Source organism: Malurus melanocephalus, unplaced genomic scaffold, assembly GCF_030028575.1.
Source record: "Malurus melanocephalus ecotype Western Australia unplaced genomic scaffold, MMel_1.1 scaffold_155, whole genome shotgun sequence".
Classification (NCBI taxonomy): Eukaryota; Metazoa; Chordata; class Aves; order Passeriformes; family Maluridae; genus Malurus; species Malurus melanocephalus.
In genome coordinates, this window is record NW_026623387.1 from 1,638,684 (window position 1) to 1,664,048 (window position 25,365).

Here is a 25,365-nt window from a genome sequence, read left to right on the forward strand (position 1 = left end):
TCTGGGATAACAYATTAAAGAAGGGGAAAAAGGTTGCTGTGCAACTGCAGCAGGAGGAAGAGAAGATGTGAGAGGAACAGCCCTGCAGACACATGGCCAGCAGAGGAGAGGGGGAAGGTGCTCCAGGCACTGGAGCAGAGATTCCCCACAGCCCGCGGTGCTGACCATGGTGAGGAGCTGTCCCTGTGGAGGGTGCAGAGATCCGCCTGCAGAGCCTTGGGTGCCCCATGCCAGAGCAGATGAACGCCCCAGGAAAGCTGTGACACCTGGGGAAAGCCCACAATGGCACAGGCTCCTGGCAGGACCTGTGGACCCGTGAGAAAAGGCTACGCTGGAGCAAGTGCTGAGTGTGAGGGGTCCTTCCCTGAGGAGGCAGAGCCAGCAGAGACAACGGTGATGTACTGACCACAGCCGTGTACCCTGCCCTGCTGCACTGCTGGCAGGGAGCAGCTAGGGAAATTGGGAGTGAAGTTGAAATTTGGGGGAAGGTAGGGGTGGGGAAATGCRTTTTAAGAATTAGTTTTATTTGTTGCTGCCTTTCTGTGGTAGCATTGGTAATAAAACTGCTTTCCCCATGTTGAGTCTGTTTARCTTGTAACCGTAATTAGTGAGTGATCTCTCCCGGTCTTTATCTTGACCTACAAGCTTTTTGTTACATTTTCTCTGTCCACCTGAGGAGGGAAGGAATAGAGTGTGTTTGGTGGGCCCCAGGTGTCTAGACAATGCCAACCCACCACAGATGAAAACTTTTGAACCAATATAATTCTTTTGTGACACTGGAAATTTTAGCCCAGTTCCAGTCTGTCTAAATCTCTTACACTGGCAGTGACTTCCTGAAGTTTCCATTTTTGAAGTTGTCCTTACTCAGTTGCTTTCAACCCTTTATTTATGTTTACATTATTTCAAGGCAACCGTTTTTTCAGTTTAAAGTAGTTACATAAGAACAGATTTACTCTGCTGCAGTGCAGTTTACAATGGGTGCCTTGGGAACAGTACAAAGCAGGGCGAGTCAAACTTCAAATTACACTTTCCAAGAATGCACGTGCACCTTCTTGACCCAGAGTTGATAGGCTCTTGGCATGTATCTCATATTTCGTCACAGTTCTTGTATTTCATCTCCTTTTTCTGGCATATCCTTATGGCTGTCTTGGACTGCTGATGGATATCTTCACCAAAACTCATGCTTGGGCATCAAAAATGTTAATCTGGAGAGACAGCTTTGGTTCCTTTCTTTCCCATGCCTTGCACATCCCTGCAGTTAAAATTTCTTGCAATTTGTGTTTTTGCTGGTACCTTTTGTGTTTGGCACTGCTAAAATTCCTATGAAGGACTCRGATCTGGGAGGAGGTTTGGTTGACAGCCTTAATGCTTTTCCTTTATTTTCTACTAGAATCCTACTTTTCCCCCCCTCTCTATAGTGTATTCTGATTTCTTCACAGTCGTTTCACCACCCTTGATGCCTATTGTAYAAGCTCTACTGACAACATTTACCCTGACATAGTGCCTTTTCCTTAGACCACATAGTGCCTTTTTCTTAGACCACTAAGACTGCTTTTCTGAAGTAGTTAATTCCCTTCTCCAAGAGGTTAGCAATTCTTAAATTAACTAGACTGAACAGCAATTGGAACCCTCAGCTTGTCRTGTATTACCCTGACAGCCAGACTTCAATAGCTCATCATATCAATCAGCTGCATATGCAAGCCCTTGATGTTGTTGTTTTTCCTTTGGTCCTGTTGATTGAAACTTGTTGGATTGGTGTCTGTCACCGTCTTTTTGGGTATCCTGTTTGACAAGAGTTGTAGGATGATTGTAACACAAACAAAATGCATGCATTTATGGTAATATGAACATGGCTTGTGTGTGGGCAAGAGAAGCAGCAGCCAGACAACCCAGCAGACCTCTGAATGTAGGGTATCACAACATGCGTAGAGATGGGAAATGTGCTGCTGGCTTCTCAGTTTTCCTGCATGACTGAAGACTGCTCAGCCTACATACCTCATTTTCATTTTAAAACAAATGGTTAGAGGTAAACATTATCAGCATAGACTAAATTTCTGAAATGATTACTCCCTTTTTACTACATCACCCACTTATTTTCTTCCTGTTCCACTTTGTTCACTTGTTTCAGTCTCCTGCATTTGGTGATTTTGCCAGTAGTTGCAGGGTCTGATTTCTATGCCCAGATGCCCCTCAYCTTTTTTTCTGTTCCTTTAGGGGTTTGGATTTGTTGGCAAAATATGCTGACAAATCTGTAATAACACAAGCAGTGTGTAGTGGAAGGTTTTATGTGGTTTGAGTAGATTTACTAACTTTACTGCAGGATTTACTCTTTATTTGTATTTTATGCTTTGGCCAGAGGGAACAATGCAATGTGAATTTAAAAAAAAGAGACAGGTTGAGAAGTGCTGAGAGATAAAATGTTCTGTCAGAATAGCTATCCTGCAACAGTTAAACCTTGCTCTTATATTCCACTGGTGATGAGAAACAGACACCGAGAGATGACACTGCTGGTCTGGAAGGGTGTTATATTCTGACCAAACAAAACAAGATTTTTTGTCTTCTACCAAGTGAGCAAAGTGTTTCAGCTTTGTAAAACAACCATTTATTATGGTGGGTTACCCTACATGGCTTTTGTCATGTGTGTGCTGTACATTCCTTGCACCACTCCAGAAATAAAAAAAAATTGGAGAAAATTTCCAAATTGTATCTTCTTTAGCTAATAATCTAAACTTTGCTTAGTCTTAGAGTCTACATTATTTTCTGCTCTAGTGACCTTCATGTGAATACATAGTTGATACAGCTGATGACAAAGGCATTCTTCTCTTTGAAGCTGTGTTGCAGTTCAAGCTGAAACTTCTGTATAAAATGACCAAAGTGAGAGAGAGTTTTAAGAAAAAAATCTGTTCTCCTTTTTCTTATTTAAAAAAAATCTATTTCAGGACTGCTGCAAAGGAAATAGGAAGCTAATTGGTCTCTTAACAGTGTTATTCAGAGACTTGGTCTTTCTCAGCTTTAGCAAGAGATCTGCTCTACTGAGAAACCAGCAACATGGTGTGAAAAACCTGGTGGAAACAATAGGTACTTCTTTTTATAGCTGGTATCTCTTCAGAAACATAGACTGCAGCCAGAACGCGGCAGTAACAGATTTGCTTTCTCTTGTGCTGGAACACAGCATTCTATTTATCTCTGACAAGCGAAGGATATGTTGGACAAACTGCACTATTAAATACAGAAAGCCTCATTTAAATAATGTTAGTGCTTTGACATAAATAGGGACAAGCTATTCAGACATGAGGCTGATAACATTTTGCCCTCATCTTTGTTGTACACAGAAAACAAAAAACAGAAGTATATTTTAGTGTCTTTGTATTTAAATTTTTTTCTCCCTCTATCTTCATACATGACTTCTTTGGAAGTAGAGTAGTACGTGGATAATTTCTACCATCTTTTTAGGCTGGTAGATAAAAATACTGGGGCACTGGAAATTTTCTCATTTTCTGTTCATTTTTGATTTGACAAACTTTTTTTTTTTTGTTTTTTTAAATGAAATGCTGAAGTGCCTTCTTAAGTCAGATTCTTTGAATCCTCTTGTATGATTGTTCCACCCTCTCCCTCTCTCTTTTTAAGTGCAGATTTTTAATTGAAGTCCAKTTAGTCTAACTGGATGTTTTTCCATCTGTCTGTGGTAAATGCATTCTAAATATTGCTATTTTATGCAGTAAAATATGAACCTGTTTATTACTATTACACATATAGAAGCTATTTAAAGTTAAGACTTCGCAAGCAGTGTGGAAACAAAGGACTGAAAATAGTAATACTGTAAGTTTACTAATAAGGCTAATAAGCTGATCACCTCCACTAAATTAACTTTTCATGAAGAAAAGTTTGTGTGGACATGCACTTTTATTAACCTAAATAGTCAGGTTTGGTCTGAATATTACTCTCATTAAGTCAAACAATAAGGTTTTTGAACTTTTGGTTTGGGGGCAAAATAKGAAACTCCTAGCCACTACCAAGAAGATTTTTGTACCTTGGTAGTTATTTTAGGTATCTTCCGTGGATTTCATGAGAAAAAATAAGGTAGCTTTGAGGGAAGATGATGGATCATAAAGCATGTACATTTAGCCTAAACCACTGWGCTGTTGATTAGCTGCATGAAAGAGCGTTTATGATTCCAACCCTAAGCAGTGGTGATGCTTGGTTTATGGGAGAATAGCTTGTGTACACTTATTGAGCAGTTGGATTATGTCATGGTCTCAACTGAGTTTTGCAATTATTTTCCCTTATGTAAAGGATTTTACCCAAGTTTCATTGAAATTTCACAATTAATTAATTTATTTTTAGTGGCTAGGAAGTTGTAAAACTGTCTTGCCTTCCTGATCATYCACATACGGGTTTTTGATGAACTGMRAAGCCATGYRTACTGTGCACTGTATTTGAGAGGCACCTGTGTTGGATTAGCTYTCTTTAAATGGTACATAAAAGACAGRAAAAGGGAACCATTTACCTTTCCCRGCACCAATAAGTTTTGTAAATAGCCTTGTGTCAGGTGTTAATGTACACAACATTTTAATTAATCTAATGAAAAAGTAATTGAGGCTTATTTTTATCGTGGCTTGTAAGACACAGATCTTCCACTCTTATTTAAGGSTTAATATGAGTGTGAGTCTGAAATTACTTGTCTGTAACAGCTATTCTAAAAATGAACTTGCATTCCAAGTTCATCTTTATTTTCCAGTCTTTTTCTCCCTTACTGTTTAGTTTTCATTACAACTCTTCTTTTGAAGGACTTGAGAAAAGTTATTGATACCACTCAGTGTMAACTGCATTACCCCAGTGAGATTTTTCAAAATTATGACGATTACTCTAAATCACTCTAGGAACTGCTATGAACAAGCCAGAGAAAAATTTTCATTAATTTAAGAGTAGATTTTCTTCTAGGAGGAGACAGTTTCAGGTGATGTTAGTAGATTCTTTCTTATCTGCCTGGTGATAGGCAYTGGTGACTCACAAATTTACAAAGTTAATCTGCTGCAATAGCCCTTGGGCTTTTCCACTTTTTCAGGTCTGAGCAGAAGTTTATACCCAGTGCACTTCAGATGAAGTGACAGATGGAGCCTAAGCCTCCATTTCTGTTGGTGCTAGGATAGGCTAAGGTTTGCCATTTAAGTTTCTTTAAATGTTAGAGTGTTTAACCTGTTAACTGCTTGCCTTTTCATTTCCAGTGTTCCCTCTATTTAAACTGACAATTCTRTTTCACCTATAAAGACTGGATCTGGGAACCTTTTCTTCCATATCCGTTGTGAATAATTAATGCAAATAAATGAKTTAGCTGCTCTGAGGTGTGTTTATCTTGTGTAAGTGCTCCTTTGACAGCTTAATCATTTGGCAAGTCTGCTAATTTTCTTTCATTTCTGCTGTTCCATGGAAGTCTATTATTTGAAAATTTTGCTGACAAATTTAATTTTTCCCACCACTTTCTAGTTATTTACACACATTTTTAACAGCTGTATTTGAAATACCTCTTTCGCTGCTTTTCTTTGGAATCTCTGTAGTCTTTAAAAATTTTTTTTTAAGGTAGATTAACTTGAGACTGTTAAAATAAATTGTTTGATACACCCCTACCTTTCCTTATAAATAGTTTGCATTGGTTTTAAGGAGTTTAWTGTGAGTTTTACTTCTATAGATCCCTTTGTATTTCTCACTCCTTATTTGGTCCTTTATGGTAATGGCTGTTGACGGTGATAAATCTTATACTTTTAATCAATTTATTACTGCCATTCCTACTTACAAGATGTTGAACTTCACAATGTTGCTGTTATTTAATTCTTCAGTTGCTGTAATTTTTTGGGCCAAGTATCATATAGTTATCATATAGTTTACAATAATCTCACTTTCTGCTCTAAAAGTAGTTGTACTATGAGGTAATTGTCCAAGACGTGGCAGTGGCTTTCTCTAGACTTTGCCTTTTTGTTCAGTTTTATACAGGGAAATTACATCTTCCGTAACTATTTTATTACAATTTGTAGCTGTATTTTGTTTCTCTTGACCAATACTGTAAAACTAAATGTATCAAATTCAGGATTAAATATATGAATGTATTTTAACTTTGCTGTTGTATATTTCAAATTCAGTTTCTCTTCAGTTTTACTGACATTGTCTTTGCCATGATTGYATGTCAGTATTGTCCTCATTCTGCCATGTTCTTCAGTATCATGATGTGATTGTCATAACCTTTGTTTGAAAGAACTTTGCTGGTGTATTTTTACACATAGCCCATTACGATTTGGAGATCTGCATAATTTAACCTCCCTTTTTATAATACAACATATTTACACATCTAAAGCATAGTCATGTGAGGAAGTCTAACTGCTTTACAAATCTTAATGAGTTTAATCTGTTACCTYGCTGTACACAAAGAGATACCACTTGCCCTGCCCCATTTTGCAAAAAAGAAATTGAGGAATTAATCCTGACTTTTTCCCAAAGTCAGGTGGCAAATAAGTCTTTTAAAACTAAGAATTGGACTGTTTTACCTATAGGCAATGTAAAGTATTTTTTGTTACTTTGCATTGCTATTCAGTTTCTGGTTTTGGTGTGATTTTTTGTTCATGGAGTGRTCACGGATGGTTGGGTAGGGCATGGAGCTTGCACCAGGAGTCTGAGGGAGGGGAGTGATTCTGTGGGGGCCTCACGGTGTGGAGAATTGCCACAGTGCCATGGAAKTTTATTACACAAAATAAGTAGAATTTTTTCTTATTGATAATATATACGTATTGTTAACATGAAATTAAACAAGTTTGTAAATAACTTATAAAAGAATATTTAGATCTAAAAAAAATTCTTTGTGTTTTGAGGCAACAAATTTATTATTTGCTACGGAAACTGACCTTGTTCATGATCTTATATTGGAGTAAAGRCTGGGAATTAACATTATTTTTGCTCTTTGAAATATCATTTTAAAAATGATTAGATTATGGAAAAGGTATCAGATTTTTCTAGGTGGTGGAAGGAAAGGTAGGCAATTTTCCTTGACTTTGCTCTTTCTTCCTTGGCACTTCGGTTTTGTTACAAGACAGAATATAGGAGCAGTGTTCCTTCTGCCTCTTGAAGCTATRCTTGTTCCAAATAAGAAGTCAAGATGTCTGCAGTTAAACATTGTATGCACCTTGTTCTAATGACAGATGTAGATTTCTGCAAACTGAATCCTTTTGGCCTGGAAATCTTCTCTTTGGAGGAGATACTGGGAGCTGACATTTTAAGTGTAGACTGGGATATTTAAAGGGAAAGTCTTGCATTTACAGCTAGTAAGACAATAAACTTTACTAACATGCTGTTTGTTTCTGACAAGTCGTGAGTTAACCTCTTAAATATTTTTRTGAATGCAGAATTTTCCTGATTCTCACTAAAACCAAGACTATTTCTGCGAGTCATAATCCAGTTCAAAAATGCTAGAAATTCCCAAGCACCTCCATTGTAGTTAAAATACACTCCAAATTCCCCTACCCTTTGCCAGTATCAATAAGCAAAAAACTTTATCCAGCAGGCAGCAGGGCGRGGAGTTGGAGAACAAATGCTGCAGGCAAAGAACCTGATTGGTAACACTAAAGAGAGGGGTTAGACTATCAGGCAACATTTCAAGGGTATGACACCTTGGATATCAGACTTTTCAAGGCCTGGTTTTGCATACAATAACCGTGCATTTAACAAAAATGTGACTGAAATTATAATACAAGTACAAAGATGTGCAGTGTTTTATTTGGGGGGAGGGGGGAATAATTTTAGAATTCATAAGCTAAAGTTAGGTGCTTTTATCTTTATAAATAAAAGTGGCCTGATTTTTTTTTAAAGGTGCTGACTACCCACTGTGTCAGTGGCTATAGAGAAGCGTTAGTTATCGTATAAATGTCAGGTCATATTGGTGTAGGCTCCTAAATATGGAATCCTTGTGCTGCTGGTTCTTTTTCTGTGGGGTCTACCTGGCTTTTTTCACACGTTAGGACTTTGGTTTGAAATTTTAAATTCCTCAGTGCAGGGCATATGTTTGTGCTGTTTCTGCAGATTGGAACTTCCGAAACAGATGGCATGAAGATTCTGAAGAATYAGACTTGGACACTCTCTCTTAAAAGTCTACGAACGCATTATTTAATTATTGTAGTGAGGATGAYGGTTGAGTGTGGAAGAAAACTCGGGGGAGTGGAGTCCAGCTTTGCTTCTCTTGCTCCCCCCTCCTCCCACACTGCTTACCTTATGTGCTCTTTTATTTATTCTTTTAGGCACTTGCTGATTTTTTGCTTCTTCTGATTGTTTTTTAGTGTAAAAAATAGGGTCTTTTTTTTCTTTTCTTCTGTTAAATACTAAATTGTATTTGTAAACATTTATTTTACATTCTGAGTTCACATGATTAGTAAAATATAAACAATAATAAGTTTTATTTTGGAGCAACATTTCTTATAAAAACAATTCTTTTGAGGGATAAAGATGCCTTGCACATAATTGTGGGATCTTTGCTGATTTTCAGTGTATGGAAAAACTGAAACAGAACATGTAAGGATGCTTTACCTCYATGCCTGCTCCCATAGGCAGTGAAAATGATTAATGTTTGTCATGCTGAAYTTGGTGTTTTCCTCTTATAGGAAGATCTTGGAGCTGCTTATTTCTTACTTCTGGTGACTTAAGTAGAAGCTATTGAGGTGTTTCTTTTTCCAGCCTTAGGAAGAACTAAAATCTCCTTGTATTTATAAACTAGACCGGAACGAATATTTTGGTGCTGCTGAGGCAACTTTTTCTGTCTCCAAATAGGTATAGTCAAGGGATGTAAAACAGCTTGCTTTGGAATAAAGTTTGAGAGTGTAGGGTAACGAAAACTAAAATGGGAGCTTGTTCTCAATTAGCAGCTCTTTTCTTGGGTGCTACTTCTCTGACAAATTTTTCAGGGAAAAGAAATAGAAGAAAGTGGAGATGACTGGCCAGCCAAATGCATGGTGATAACCACTAATAAAARTTAAGTGATCATTCAAGCTTACTCATCTGTATAGGAGGTCAGCACAGCTGCATCTTTAGCATAGCTGTGCTGCCTTTTAAGTCTTAGAGCATCCTATTGCAACACATTTCCAGGGAAAAAATGGATTTTGAATTTATCCTTTTTCATCTGATCCACTGCCCTTGGAATAAATACATTCCAAGCATAAATAAATAAATACATTCTCTCTCTTTTTGAGAGAGACTTTGCTTCAAGCATAGCACGAAGTGCAGGCTGAGCAACCTCTAATTTAAAAACCCTCAAAGATCACTCTGACTGATGAGATTTACAGCATGTAAATTCATGTCCAATTCRTTAAGCAAAATGTGAGGGAAGTTGATGAGAGTCTGTGAGGTAACTGTCTGTTGTCATCTGCTGCATGTGAATCCCTTGCAAGGAAGAGAAAAAGTGCACAGCATTTGTGTTTTATAAGGTTCCACATCATAGCTGTGAGCTGGGGTGATGCATTGKCCTAGACTTGAGCAGGATTTATTTCCCTACATCAAGCAAACTGAGAGAGAACACTCACAGAGAGTATAAGCTGGTTTTTTTTTTTCTCCTTGTTTTGTTGTGTTGTTTTGTTTTGCATTCGCTGAGCTGCAGTAGTCCAAGGCCACCTCCAAGGCTTCCCTCTCCCCGAGCTGAGTGGCCACAGGGAGCTCGTTATCATGACTTGCATTGCTGTATCCAGCATTTTAAAAACTCTTTTTCTGTTTCTTTAGCAGTAAGAGTGAAGTCATYTGCGCTGTGAGTGTTAACCCTTTAAAAAGAATTTCTGTTAAAATGTCCATCGAGGGCCTCAGCATGGCTCTTGCTGTGAGGYAAGCACATCTCTGAACTTGCTGGGAGCCTGGGGAAAGCTGTGGCTGCTGCTGTGTGCCATAGAGGCCTTACCAGAGTGCTCACATGGATTCCCACCCTGGCTTTATTGTGAGAATATTGGGAAATAGAATAGAATATTTCAGCTGGAAGGGGCTGACAACGRTTGTCAGTACTTGGAAAGCTGCTTTAATTCTTTCCTCTGCTTTCCCCTTCTCTACTGTCTCCCTCCTTTCTGTGCTTCAGCCTGTATAATTCTTTAGGTTCAGCCTGGCACAGACTTGCTGGGGAAACTAATGAACTCTGTCCCTGGCCTTCAATGCTGCCCCGAGTAGAACTTGTTTTAAGGTGATGGGACGCTTTATCTAGTCACTCATACAGCCCTCCATCCCATTCCAGTGCACCCTGCCAGACACATCTTTTAATTTCATCTTTCAATCACTGTAAATAGTAGAGGAATTTAAATAATTACTGCTGGTTTATCCCAAATGGTCAACTCTCATTTCTGTATGACTGGAGCAGGGCTTTAGGTTGTGGGTGTGGAACCAGGCTCTGCTGCAAGCAGGCTTCATTGCTGCTGGTCCTTCTTGCTTTGCAGTGGGAGCACTGCCAAAGCATAGACATCTTACAAAACCAACCACAGCCATCCYCCATGGCTGCTTTGGCAGGATTGAATTCAGTAGCAATGTGGTCTTTTTGCCTTTTGTATTAATGAAAGTACTGGGCTGCAGCCTAGGCCTGTGGAAACATTGGATCTACTTTCTCCAAGGTCTGCTTTTTTCCCTTGAAAGACTCAGCTTTGAGGTGTTTGGTTCATAAGTAGAAAGAGATTTGTCAGCACTTTAGGAGCATGAATTTAATGTTTGCCATATCCCAAAGAGTGATGTCATGGCAAGGATGGCTGAAGATCMTGTGGAACTCTTGAGCTGTCAGCATTTATTAGGTGAAATATTGAAGCAAATTGTCATGGACTTCATGATCATTTAATGGGCATGACCAGAGTTTGTAACCAAACTTCTGTAATCTGTTTAGTTCCACTGAGAAAAACAGGTTTTTAGAGAGGAATAAGGCCATCAGGGTGCTTTAAAGTCCCAGTGTGGTTTTCAAATGGAGTCCTTTTTTCCTTGGTCTGATGTTTGGAAAGCATGAGTGAGATGACCTGATTCTTTAAAATTATTTTTGGATTTTTTTCTGTTGGTGGGAGAGGAGCAGGTGGCAGTTCCTTGCTCTCTTTCCTACAACTTCAGCACAAACYAGAGAAGGAGCTTCCTTGACAAGTTAGGGCTGATTGTTTATTAGATGCTTGAAATGAGCATGTATTTGATAAGGGAGCTGTTAAGAATGACTGACAATAAAAGGCTTATTTGTCTTTGAAGTAAGAACTTGTATCTTGCTGTTTAATGAGGGGTTTACAATGGTATTTAGTTTTTGTGCATAACTTTCYGGAGAGGGGTGTCTTGCATTCTCATGAATATGGATATATTCAATAAACTGAGAGGAGTATTTTGTCAGTTAAAAGCATCTTGGACACCCTTTACATTGAGGATGTGTGTGCAAGAAGTCCAGTTCTTGCCTGTCAAAATTTGAAGCCGCTCTGTAGCATCTCCTGTTTTTACTGTCTACAGAGCTGTGAGCACCTCGAGTCTGATTGTCATTCTCTGAAATGACTCCTGTCTCAAATCTTTCTACAGTTCTGCAGTCACAGAGTTCTTGAATTTCACTGTTCATGCTTTGTGGTTTCTTTKTCAGCTTACTTAATAATGTGCAGTTTCACTATACTTATTTACCTCTCCATTAACTTTTTTTTTAAAGCATTTTTAATGCACCAGTCTGTCCAGTGTCCTGTGGCAAGGGGTGTCAGCAGCCACATTTAGAAGTGGAYATGCCTTGCTTGGTTGTTCTGTTGCATTCTCTGTGTGTGGGTTCCTGTCTCAGTCAGAAGCTGAGAGAGCAACATATACTGAGCAACTGAAGCAAAGATTCAACTTTTGGAGATTTTAGCGTTTTTATTTATTGCAGGTAATCAAAGTGTATAGCGAAGATGAYACTAGCAGAGCTTTGGAAGTACCAAGTGATATAACAGCCAGGGATGTGTGTCAGCTCCTGATACTGAAGAACCACTACGTTGATGACCACAGCTGGACTCTCTTTGAACAACTTACCCACACAGGTTTAGGTAAGACTGATATTATATAATGGTGGGGTGGTAAATAAGGTGTTTGGTTTTCATTTTCATGTGGAAGTACAATTCAAAAGAAAGGCATGGAAGCAAAATGATGGGAAGTCTTGTGTGAATTTGTTCTTCTGTGGGGTTGTTGCTTCTGATTCTTTTTGAAAGCATAGGTATAAAGTAGGTATTTTTCATGGTACATTTGCTTCACACTGCTTGATCTGTGTCTATAGGAATGGTTTGGAAGACACTGACAGTTCTCACTGCAGATTTTTCCTTGCTCTGCCATGCTTTTCTTTGGCAGTTCTTCCTCTCTTACTGGAATTTTCTGCTTATGTCTAGGAAGACTTGGGTTATTTTGCAGATGAAGTCCCAACATGCCTGAGTRAAATCTCTGACATCAGGGACAGAAAGAGGTTACACAGTTCTGTTTTATCTTTACTATAGGACTCAGTCTTCAGAAATAATACCAGAGTGGGCTGTCGGTATTTTCCTTCACTACATTCATTTTGGCTAGATTTATGGTGAGCTCAGGGACAAGGCTACTTTAAAAGGAAAAAAAACCCATTCCTTTAAACTTCTGGATTGGACCACTGAAGTTGAAGTGACACCATGTGTAATATTTTAAGTTGCTGGTAACTTTCTGAACTCTGTTCACATCATTGGTGTTCCTCTAGTGGAGTAAAACTCCACTTTTTCTATTACACATTATAAAATGTGTAATCTATGGTTTCAAAATAGGATTTCTGATCTCTGTTCCTTTTTGAAGTGTATAGGTGTGCTTTTGCAATATAAAAACACATAAAGCAAATTAACTGTAGGGAGAAAGGGGATGTTTGCTGAGATGTAAAAAATGCAGAACACAGGAAAGACTTCACTCAGCAAGAGACAAATTTAGAAGCCCACTGCTGGGAYGTAATATTGAACTGAGACTCAGGTAAGACAGTCTTACTTCCCTTTACAGCACTGTTTCAGTACTGTATTGTGTATGGATTTGATAGGAAATTATGTTAGAAAAAATCTACTAGAAGACAAGTGCCATAAGAAATGTGGTTTAATTTCACATCACTCCAAATTTCCATATTATTCTTGAACTTTGGCACTGTACTAGAGCTAAAAAAGGTAGTACTTCTGCAACTTCAAGGGCAGTTCCATCTGCTAGTGCAAAGTGTGGCTTGAAAAAGAGGATGTTCTGGACGTGTTCCTGCATTCTAAAATACATGGAAAACTCCATGGAGTTCTTAATTCTCAGAAGATACTGCACTGGTACTTGGTAACTCCAGTGCACTTGATTAAAAAAAAAACTGCACACCATGAAAAAGCAACCCCCCCATCTCCCCATACACACATTTCTCCTACTTGCCCCCTACCTCCCCCCAGATATTTCAGTGTGGCTAAAAGCTATTGTTAGAGTGCCTTTCTCTGCGTGTGTCTAGGGAATCTGGCCTTGTGCATTTGAAAATAAACTTGACTGGGCATCTCTGACTCAATTATGTTTAACAGCTGTATTTTAAGGATGAACTACAAAAGCTAAAACTACTTTGTGCTCTTTCATGCTCCTTTATCCTATGAAGGCAGACACAAACGTTTTTTAAATTTCTTTTCTTGCTTTGTAGCATTTCAAAGATATTTGTAACCTTTTGCGTTGAATGTATCAGCTGTAAGATGCTTCCAACTCAGAGTAAGGTCAGAGTTAAATCTGGGTCGAGGCTGTAAATGACTGCTATAGAAGAAGAGATAGCAAAATGGCTTTAGAAAACAGTACTATATAAATAGCAGAAGTGTTTTCAGTGTTTATAGTGTAGCTGTTGTTTAAGTAGTGTAGTAACTATTGAAGAAGAYGCCTTTGACAAGCTGTGCCAGAACAATAGTGGCACTGTTTCTCCAGCTTTCTGTATTRGCATGGTATACTTTTTGACAAGTAGTGTGTTTTCTTTAATCTGGAAAGTTTCTTGGAAGATTTCAATATCAAATAATTAGTGAAATTGATTTTTCTAATATTCTGATATTCTCGAAATTGCTGATGGCCTTCATTCACCATTCAGTTGTCTAATTGCTCCAGCTGCTTTTAGTRTAGTTCTGGAAAAAGGTGAATGCTTCATTTTAAAAGTAAAATTGTTTCCTAGATGATGAGGTTGGCAATTCAGTATTACTGGCCAAGGAAAGGAACAACTTGAGATATCCTCTATATTTTGTTTTTTGAGTACTGAACAATAATGGAAATTTTTTTATGATACTGTCAGATCTGATTTTGTTAGAAAGAATTAACATACACATCTTGACTTGCTTTAAGTATATTCTTAAGCACTAGATGACTAGCTTGAACAAATATTTTTCAAATGATAAGTTAAGTTTGGGATTGTTTTTTGTTTGTTATTGYTGTATGTTTTACCCATGTAAATCTGGACAATCATTTTTATCTCATAAGTGAATTGRTATTGAAAGGCGAAGTGCTGTGAGCAAGTGTGTGTGTCTGTGTAAATTCCAGTATGATGTGGATTAATAATTCATCCATCAATTARTGAACATTTTCTTTAAAACCTAACAGCTGTCTGAATACTCCCAAATTAGATATAATTGCATGAATCTAGTGTTCTACTTTTAATCAAGACAGACATTAATTACATCACTGGATTATGCCTTCATTGCTGTGTGGAGGTATCTGCTGTGAAGGATTAAAAAGAAAAAAAAACTCAACAAAACTCCCACCTAAACTGAAGCATAAACCCACGGTCTCTGTATTTCTCTGTTTCAGTTTTCACAAACTCATTTTCCCCTTGGTGCAGAGCCCTGTTGTTGAACACTGAGGATGGTTGTGTCCTCAGGGCACCCAGCCCACTGCTGCTGCCATGTCAGCCTGGAAGCTCAGCCTTCCTCCCCACCGCTGACATTTTGCAGTAGCAGGGGCTCTATTTCAAGGATCTAAAGTAAAACAGTTCTTGCAGCTCTGTAAATCAATGTTTTGCAGAACTGTGTGTTTTGGGTATGTGTTCTCTTTATCTCAACACATTGAATTYAAATACATTTTTGCATGGTTTTCACCGTGCCTAAGATCACTGAAAGCAGCTGAAGTGTGTATACATTTGGATGATGCCATGTCATCCCTGCCACCAGGTACCTTGCTGCTGGGAATCCCATGCATCCACTGCAATTCCCCTGAGAAAGGTGGGCCCTGAAAACAGGACAATTTTCCATAACTGCTCTCCTTTTTAAGGAAGTASTGTCTTCATCCTGACATTTTTCTGCTGAGAAATGTTTGTGTTGACTGTAAACAGTTTTCTCTTTGCTTTTGCAGCTGAAACGCATGTTCTGGGGCTTCTGTTTTGGGCAGAGGGTGAGGTACATCATCAGTGCATTTCAGCCACATTTTGATTTCATTCTTTCAGGTAGTCTGTGGGAAGGCTYATAAAGCACTACCTGTGCAATAGTACTGAGCAATGCCTTTCTAATTTTTTATTTAGCTTAATTTTTTTCCCTACAGGGGGGCTAGACAAGAGGTTATTTCAAATCTTTTCTGTCAYGTACTTCAATACTAAATCTTTCATGTGCATTCACTACTTTCCATATTTAAGGAGACTGTTTTGGACTGTAGCAGGTGCTTCTCAGGTTTGAGATAGTAGTAAAGAGACGATAGAAAGGAAGGTAGAAGCTCTGCAGCCTAGGTGGGAGACAAAAATGATCTACCTAAACCAAAGTGCAGCTTTTTCATGTCAACATTTAGGGATTTGATTACTGTTTTTTGGAGAGCAGTCGTGTTTCAGTTCCTTCAAGAAATTTTACTCAGTTTTAAAATATTTTTTTGATGTGACACCTTAAAAATAAAGAAATACCAACATCTTTACCCATCCTTTGCRGTGATGCACAATGTCTTATTTTTCAACCAAGAAGTAAGTCTTGAGGAAATGGTGTTTTCTTAAATGTCACARTGCCAAGCATTTAAGAGTTTTAAATGTCATCCCAGAGGAGCACTTTTTCTTTATAAAACTGAAAGGAAAGAAAATGCTGTTTTTAACAAACAGCTTCAGTTCTTTAGTGTCTTTTTGCCCTTGCATCTGAAGAATGTATTTCTGAGTAGAGCAGCGTGTACAATGCCTATTTTTCTTTCACAGTTTTTGGGTATTTTTTTGTTTGCTGAATTTCTTTATGGTTTTATTTGCTTCATTTAATCTGGTTACAAAATGTGATTTTCATATAGCATCCTTAATCTCTGTCTTTATGCACTCAAGAGTTGGTTAAATTCGATGAAGAATGAGTTAAATTCAGTGGAAGTTTAACTTTGTTCTACTTTATCTGTAGATTATGAGAGTTTTGTGTCTTACTGGTAGTCCTGGGCTTAATATTTGCTTTTGTTTTTTATAAACTTTGTTTGTTTTTCTTATAGGAAGAGCTATAGAAGACCATGAATTAGTGATGGAAGTCCAGTCAAATTGGGTAATGGAAGAGGAAACCAAACTGTACTTTAGAAAAAATTATGCAAAGTATGAGTTTTTTAAAAATCCCCTGGTAAGTCCTAATATTATATCAGTGAAATGGTACAATTGCTGTTGCTAAAAAAGAGTCTTTTTTGTTGCACACAGATAGTCAGAGTTTAAATTTTTTAGTGCAACATGAGTAAAAAGGGATAATTGAGAAGGAATATATGAAATAGAGGAATATATTGTAGTATATGTAACTGTTGCCTGGCCCCTTTGTTAAAACTGTAAAGCATTCACCTTCAATTTTTATTTTGGAGGATGATGGGAGCAGCAATGGGTTTAATTTTATTGAAATTTGCACACAGACCTACAACAAAATAACATTTTTGCAACTGAATGAATTTTTCATGAAGTGACCACAAAATATAAAATCAGGCAATGTGAGAAGAGGCACTTATAGCTAAGATGATTTCATTGTTGAAGTGAAAATTGAATGTTCTGGCCCAGCCCTGCCCAATGGCAGTTTCTCCCAGCTGTAGCTAAATGACAGCTGACACAAAAGGCCATGAGCAGCCATAACCTATTAGGGGTAAGTGAAAGTGAAGCCAAAGTTAGTGTACAKAAGGAATGGAAAGAGAGCAGAGACAACTTGTAACTCAGGCATGTTGCCAAAGGTTAATGCTGCTGATTCAGACCTTGGCTGATGGCAAAGGCCATGCAAGCAGTCCTAGCTCAACAGAAGGAACTTACCATCTGGTTGCTCCATGGTGTATTTGGACCACTCCTGATGCTGTCTCTTACAAAGCCAGCTTGTTTCAGATGTAGAAGGGAGAAACAGCAGAATTGTGTGAGGGCTTAAAAGGTAAAAAGTGGAAGTGAACTCAAATTATCTACCCGTGAAAAGGATAAAAAAGTAAATATAAAGATAACAAAAAATATGAGTTATGAGAGTTTTTTGTTTGATTCCCCTATGTGTCTCTGGACCAATCATGATAGATTTGTCCCGATATGGAGATATCACTCTATCAGTGAATTTTTTTTAAGCTTGAGATGGTCTATAGTTATTAAAGAGGCTTTCTCAGAATTACWGAATAGGTCAACCTCCCTGCTCAAGCAGGGTTGTCCCAGAGCACAYGGCACAGGATCGCATCCAGAGGGATCTCAAATATCTCTGTTGAGAGAGACCCCACAACCTTTCTGGTAGTCTGTTCCAGTGTGTGATCATTCACACAGTAAAGAACTTCTTCCTCACATTCAGATGGGACTTTCTGTGCATCAGTTCCTGTCTGCTGCTTCCAAAGACTTAAGTTTGTGTATTGTTTAGCCAGTGAGTGGAACCAGATGAGGAGTGTGGCAGACCTGCAGCTTCAGCAGCTTCAGCAGCTATAGATAATCAGAATTCTGCTGGGTGTTCTGGTCTCAGATGTGGCAAGGATGCTGTATCAGAATGAGTTGATATGAATTAACCCCGCCAACAGTTCAATTTCATAAAAAATGGAAATTGATGGACATCGGGTGGCCAAGGGAATATTAACTTCAAACTTGCCYAGGCCTTGAGAAAACATTATTTGTGATGGTCAAACCCTTGCCTGTTTCATATCTGCATGACTGTATGGAACATCCCAGCAGCAGGTCTGTCCTATAAATTGCCCCTTGAGCTTTCCTTGATAATGGAACTGGCATTTCAAATGTAGACTTTTTAACCCCACCATGTTGATGTAGTCTGATTTTTTTGTTTGTATCTTACAAACAATAGAAGATTAAAAAAAACCTGGGATGACTTGTTCTGTGTCAGTGGAAGTTATTCCAAAATATTTTACTGGGTTTCTAATGGAATGAAAACAATAGAAAATAATACACTCCTCAGTGTTTTTGTGTATAGTCTCCTTACTTTGTAGCACATTGAATTCCCAGGTAAATCTTGTATGTCAACAGCTATAGAAATTGCTGTCAAAAAAACTGCATTAAGGGCCAGATATTGCAATATGATATGCATTGGTGTCTGAAACCCTCTTCCAGAGACTACAGTGTTTTCTCAAAATTCTAAGTTTTTCAGCAAATAATATATAATATGTGAAAAATTTTGGGATGATATTAAGGTAAGCTTAAATTATTGGTTCAGGGAATCTGCAGTGTCTTGCACTACACTGAGAACTGAAATTGCTGTTGATATTGAAAGAGATAGAAACTTTTGTATTTATTTCTACAGAACTTTGATACAAATTCTTTTTGTCACAGAGCTTTTTTCCRGATCATATGATATCTTTTCCAAGTGAGACCAGTGCAGCTCTAAGCCACTCTGGGATATTACAGGTATGTAATCCTTGAAGGAAGATGAGCCAGCACAGCTCAGAATTTCCCATAATCTGTTTTGTGTGAGAATAGTTCCTTTTTGCTGTGGGATCTGTTGCTAGGGTTTGAATAACTCAAGACATGKTTAATAACTTTTTTTCCTCATGAGATATGATACTATGTGCCCTTTCCAGGTAGCTATTATATGTCCGCACTCAAAAGCTTGCACGTCCTTTCAGGATCAGGAAGCACCAAACCAGACAAAATACAGTGAAAGCATTAAATACCTTCATCAGATATTTCAGGTGAAAGACCTCTTTTCTTCAAATAGGTGGAGTGCTGAGCAAACACAGCAGCAGGCTGTGGTAGAATACCAAAGAACTGGTGATGTGACACAAGTGGATATAGAAGAGTTAAATGGTTAAACTTGACGAGTAAAAAAATTCGACTGATTAATATGATTTGTTAGCTTAAACACTACTGTAGCCTTCAAAAAGAATTATGGTAGGTCACTCAGTGTTAGTCATCTTTTAAGCAGACACAAGATTCTAATTTACAGTAGGAATAGTGAAATGATAGTACAGAATGACCATATCAGGGATCATCRTCAAAGAGGGGAAAAATGAGTAATAAAGGTGGAAACACACACATCACTCTTGTTTGCTTGTCATTAGAAAAATTAAATAATAGAAGAAGAACTTCAACTGGTTTTAAGGCAGGAACACTGTGTGTGAGTTTTAGGGATAAAGAACRATTGGAAAGGCACCATAATAAAAGGATATTTAGGGTAAAAGTAAAAAAATCACAGAAACTACAGTTTTTWAAAAATCTATATGATGAAGTSTACCTTAGCATCCACCAGTAAAATKAAAACCATTTTAAATCACTAATTCTCAAAACATTCCTTCATATTAAATAGTTATATCCTTGTAAAAGTGGGTGTTAATCAATATGTTAAGATTATCTCAAATAGGGTAAAAAATGTCACRAATCAAATTTGACACACACTAGACTCTGTAATTTTTACAAACCCAGATAAAATCTTTGKGATTTCAAAAGTGATGCAAATCTAATGAAAATTGTTTCACTTTTGCCACTTAAATAACACAGATTTTGCAGTCTAATGTASATATTTAATTTAGAAAATCCTGTTCCCTGTGTTAATAGAATTTTATATTTTTTTGCTTACAAAGGTAATTTAGTAGTTAAAAAAAATAAAGATTGTTGTRAGTTTACCATGTATTCTTGTGCAGGACTTCTTTAAGCCCATAGTGTGAGATCTAGAATATGTTCAAAGCTAGTAGTAAGATTAAGAATTAAGAATTCAAAATACATCTATTTACTTGCCATTTTGGCAACTTGAAAAACATGTTGCAAACTCTCCTCTGTTGCTATTTTGTGTTGCATTGTATGTTTAATTTATTTCATCAAAGAAAACTTTATAGGCACAAAGTAGAGAGTACCTTGGTGGATTGTGCAGCCATTGTGCACGTTTCAGCAGAAGCTGCTGGATGAATTGTTTACAGTGAGTCACTATTTCCTTGGAAACTTTCATTAAGACAAGTTAATGGGGTTGCATTATTATTTGTGATGTGCTCAGTTAAATATCAAGAGAGATGTAAGTTTGACAATTCAATGCTTACAAGTGATTAAAAAATCACTTCTGGTGCTTTTACATCCTTTTGTGGGTTGAGCTGTAAGCAAGTAAAATATTTTTCAGGTATGTTTTTGTTGGCTTCCATTGAAAGTGCAAGAGTGAGTATTTTGGCTGATGACTTYAAATCTTTGTAGAACAGAGCCACAAAACCAGAAGGAAAGTTCACCTGTCTCCTACCCATTTAGCATGTGCTAAGTGAAATGACTAGGTTTGGGATGTACTGAATGTCTGTGAATACCAAAGAGATTGCTGCCATGAAGATTTTTAGGCTACAAGAGAAATGTGTCACTGTATGGATCAGGATATTGCTGCTCTGAGATACACATGTTGTATGTACGTGTCCAGTGGTGGGCAGTCTGGGTCATTTGGAACTTGCTTTAGAATATTTTTGCAAATCGGATGTTTTAAAATATGTCAAAAATGAACGTATGATGAAGATTTTAAGATTATTATTAAGAGCCAGGCTTTCATTTCTTCAATCTCTCTGCCATAGCAAGTCCTCCTTTCTSTAACCAGTTTCTCACCTGACTGCCRTTCCACTCTTCAGGCTGGAACAGGCTGCTCTGAATTTCTGTCTCTTTTCAGTCCCCTGCATGTTTTAAYCTCCCCATTGCCTTACTCTGTCTTCCACTGTATCTTTTGTTGACCTTCCAGTCTGAACCTCTCAGGCTGACTGAAGTCTCTTGGAGCCAAYACTGAGATTCAGAATCAATTCTTCACTAGAATTACTTGGTGCCCCMAAAATTTCCCAGCAGGTTCAGGATRAAAATCCAGCTCATTCCCAGTRGTATTSGTCTGGATCATGGCTAGCTGTCAYCACATCTTTGAAGAAATCAATAATCAAATTCAACTTGATTCACAGTCTGAGCATAATGATGGCTTYTTTAACTCCCCCAAACACTGGGTAAATGCTCAAGAAACATCCACCTTAGCAGATGTTGTTTCTGCTACTAAAGCCATTCTTTCATTGAAAGTATTGAAGATGTAGACAAGTAAGTTTTACAGTTAGGAGTGCAGCTCTCAATCTTTATTGTATTCAGTGACATCTAGGATTTCTGCATTTTTCATTATTATTATATTCATCCAAGACAGTGCAATGTTTTTCTCAWTCTGTTGTTTTTTCACTTTCTGATTGGTTTGAAATTTTGTTTCTTTGTTTAAGTTTTTTTTCTATTTTTTTATGACAAAAGACTTATTAGCTTTGTTTCTTGTTCAGATTCGTTTTAAATTAGTTGGTTTACAGCTAATCAAATGTCAATCAAGGACTTGGTGCTSTCTGTCTCAGTATCTGAAAGACGTGGTGTGATTTGACACTACTCTACATATCAGGGTGTGGGGAAGAAGGTGCAAATTTATTTCTATACATTGTGTGTCCAGTATTCCCTGTCTGCAGCATGCCATCATTTAGCTGTCCCCTTTTCTTCCCGTATTAAGGATTTTTCTTATTTTTGTTCTATTATGATTAGCTAATCTGCAAAAACAGGGATCCATTCCCTCCTATAATAATCTTGTTTGTTCCTCCATTAAAGAAAACCCAACAAAACAGCAACAAAAAAATCTCAGCCAAAACCAACCTGAAACTAAAAACAACCCAAGGAAATTTTCTTTTCTACTATCATTCATTTTTGGCATTTATTACAGACATTCAGTTCTCACTCTGAAATATTTTTACTGCTCATCCTTCTGACAGTTAATGGTTTTGACTACAGCTTGTTCATGTTCTATTTTCTCACACAGTCCTCAGCTGTCTTAGTATGGAAAAGATGGATTTAGGATTGCCTTTTTCCTGGGATTACTGCTACTTTATTTTAACTGATAGCACGGGGTACAACAGTGGCTGTTGAAGCTTAGCATTGTATTGCTCCTCCACTCTGGTCTGCTGAGTAAGAAAAGTGTTTTTCATGACAGCATTTCTGGTTTGAAGCTCTTATGGCAGAAATCCTGGGGAAGACACTTGTGCAGGCAGGAAGCCAACCACTCCTTTCAGCTTCAGCAGAGACATTTAAGCCTAAAAAGATGCTCTTTTGTTTTTGCATACATTGACTCGTTTAGATTTTTCCTAAGTCTTCCATTTGATTTTGTTTGTGAATTTTACACTTTTTCAGTTCTGCCTTTATATTTCCCACCAGTGAACCTGTTAGTACGTGGCAAATGGGAAGATTAACAGCCAGAACACGTACCAAGACCTACCCATCTTCTTTYGGTGTGGCTAAAATAGCTTAAACTRCATTTGCACACCGCTGTGTGTCAGCAGCACGGGTAGATAGCTGTAGCTAGTCCTTCTGTAATGGAACTGTTCAGGTGCACAGCAGTGARGCTGCCCCTGTTGCAGTCCTGGTGGCAGGCTGGGGTGCTCCCCTGGCCACTGGAGCCTGTCTGCATTAGTGCATTCACACCAGCTCAGGTTGGTCTGCATGCATCTCAGATGCAGTCATGCATCTCTCTGCAAGGCAGCAAAACAATAAAAGTCAAAGAAAACTTGTGTRTCTTGGCTGGACTGCATTATTTAGTGGCCAGAGAACTCTGTGTGCTTCCAAAATCACATTCACTTTTTCATTCTGCAGGAGTCAGGTATGGCCAGTCCATCTCTTTCCTTGTAATCTGTTGCTTCACTCCTCAAATAAGATTTTCTGGAAATGGCAGTGTATAGGAGGAAAATTCAGCAATGAAAACTACCTATATCAATCAGAAAATACTTTGTCCATACCTCTGTATAAGCCTTGACAAAATTTATGATACCACAGGACAGTTCTGGGGCAAGATTCCTTGAAGAACTCAGCAATAACAGATTCCTTTGCACATGTGGAAATAAAAGAATTCTGGGTTAACATGTTTAGAGTCATAGTTCTGAGTAGTATTACTGGAAGAAGAATGATAAAAATGAACACATTACATGGAATTAGGATGAAGTTAACATCTTTGCTTATTTTGACTGGGTACTTTTGCAGACTGAGTAAAAGTGTGTCTAAGCCTCAGCAAGAAAAGAGCTGTGTTGCACTATGACAGTGTCTGATGAAATAAAGAGAAGCCACTGAGTATTTTCAGGAGGAGCTGTCTTGGGGACTGGCCAGTCTCTCTGGTTTTGGTTCAATTGAAGCTCCTAGTTAATACCTCTCAGGGGCAGAGACCTCTATTCCCTCCTTTGGAAAATGCAAATATCTGCCTCACCTGCATGGTTTTGTAATTCAGARTGTGTGGTTTGCTGAATTAATTTTAAATCAAATTATTTCTTTTCTGTGGTTTGTAATGTGCTGGTTGAGGGAAGTGATGTGATTTTTTTCTTCTGTTGGAAGCACTCATTAGCAGTTTTATATAAATAGGGTCTGAGGCTTGGGATCAGTACTTCTTACTCTGGTTTTGTTGCTGTAGTTCACATATTGCAGAACTAAAGCTCTCAGTTCAAACCATATGTTCCATATAAATATGAAACTTGCTTAGCATACCTTGGAGTTGTGTAACATTCTACGTGCCTTAAATCAGGGWACTGTTAATGGGATTAGATGCAGTCATAACTGAATTACTGTGGTGTGATAGAGTATTTAGGAGTTATTCCCCTTAGTCCTGTCTGAGTATGTTAATGAAACRCAAAGTTAGTTTCAGAGGAAAAGGAAAATGCATGTCTGATACTTTCTTTCAGATGTTCCTAAGCTCCAGCACATATCCTGAGATTCATGGCTATTTGCACGCAAAGGAGCAGGGAAAAAAATCATGGAAAAAACTGTACTTTCTTTTGAGACGATCTGGCCTTTATTTTTCCACCAAAGGTACATCTAAGGTAAGGGAGGAAAAAAAAACAAGAGAGCAAGAACTGTGAAGTCAGAGCAAATTGTATGTATTTATCATTTGTTGTAATAATAAYCAAAATTTATAACCAATAACTAAACTTATAGTGATAAAAATGAAATAAATCTATTTATTATAAAGAGATAGGGAAATACAAAATTGGAAAGGTGTTGTCYTAGAAACTGTAGTTTCTTTTTGCCTGAGAAGTTTGCTTCATTCTGGTTGATATTTCTCATAACAGAGTGTTAAAATGAATTTTCAAATACTAGTTAAATTTCTGAAGTATGAGTAAATGATCTGATAAGTGGATATATTAATTCGTTATCTAAAGTCATTTTTACAGGATAACTTTGGGAGTTCTCAAAATTTGTCACTTGACAGTTTTTCATTTTGCTAATTCCAATTTTTAATGGTGGTACTTTAAACCTTATATTAAACATTGGRGGTGAGATACCTTTTGCATCAACTCCTTAAACCAATTTTAATTCTTGTTTTGGATTTTCTGTAATTACCTGCCAAAGAGCTGRTTTGTATCCTAGAGGAAATTACCTTTGTTTTGCTGACATAATTAGCCTTACCAGGTAGAGATAATGATGATAAATAGTGTATGGGCAATAATTATAACAGTATGTTGTTTTTCAGATTATGAAAGTTTATTTTATTTTGATATTTGAAATGCATACTGCTCTAATAACTTGACTCTAATACTTTTATGGCTTGAATTTAGTGGAAGTTTTCTCAGAAATTATATAACTTTTTKGGGTTTTTTTTTCCCTCTCTGGAAGAATAAACTCTTTAACTAATTTGATTTTTTCCCCCTCTGCATTATGACATGAATTTTGAGTTGCCTCTTTTTAGATTTCATGATGTCATGGTTAAAACTGCAGTATGTAAGACTGTATTTTGGAACAGGATAACTACTGTACTCTTCCAAGTTTTTTCTGTGGAGAGGCTGGCTAAAAGTAGTCTAACTGTATTACATTGCTTTTCTTTTTAGGAGCCAAGGCATCTGCAGTTTTTCTGTGAATTCAGCAATAGTGATATGTACATGTCTTTAACAGGCAAAAAGATTTCTGGAGCACCAACAAACTATGGATTCTGCTTTAAGGTACAAGCTTATTATTCTGATACATATTAAAGCAAGCCACAGTTTTTAGGTAAGCTTAAGTTTCATTAAGGATTTTGAAAGCAATATTCAGCTGTCTAT

General features: G+C 37.6%; 1 protein-coding gene across 1 annotated transcript in view; it reads left to right on the plus strand.

Annotated features, from left to right (window-relative positions):
• Nucleotides 1-25,365, plus strand: part of GRB14 (growth factor receptor bound protein 14) — a 73,449-nt gene that overhangs the window by 33,381 nt on the left and 14,703 nt on the right. Inside the window, exons 4-8 of the mRNA XM_057371685.1 lie at nucleotides 11,861-12,017; nucleotides 16,393-16,514; nucleotides 18,665-18,739; nucleotides 24,013-24,150; nucleotides 25,156-25,266. Of these exons, the coding sequence (XP_057227668.1) occupies nucleotides 11,861-12,017; nucleotides 16,393-16,514; nucleotides 18,665-18,739; nucleotides 24,013-24,150; nucleotides 25,156-25,266 (603 nt within the window). The remainder of the gene's footprint in view (nucleotides 1-11,860; nucleotides 12,018-16,392; nucleotides 16,515-18,664; nucleotides 18,740-24,012; nucleotides 24,151-25,155; nucleotides 25,267-25,365) is intronic.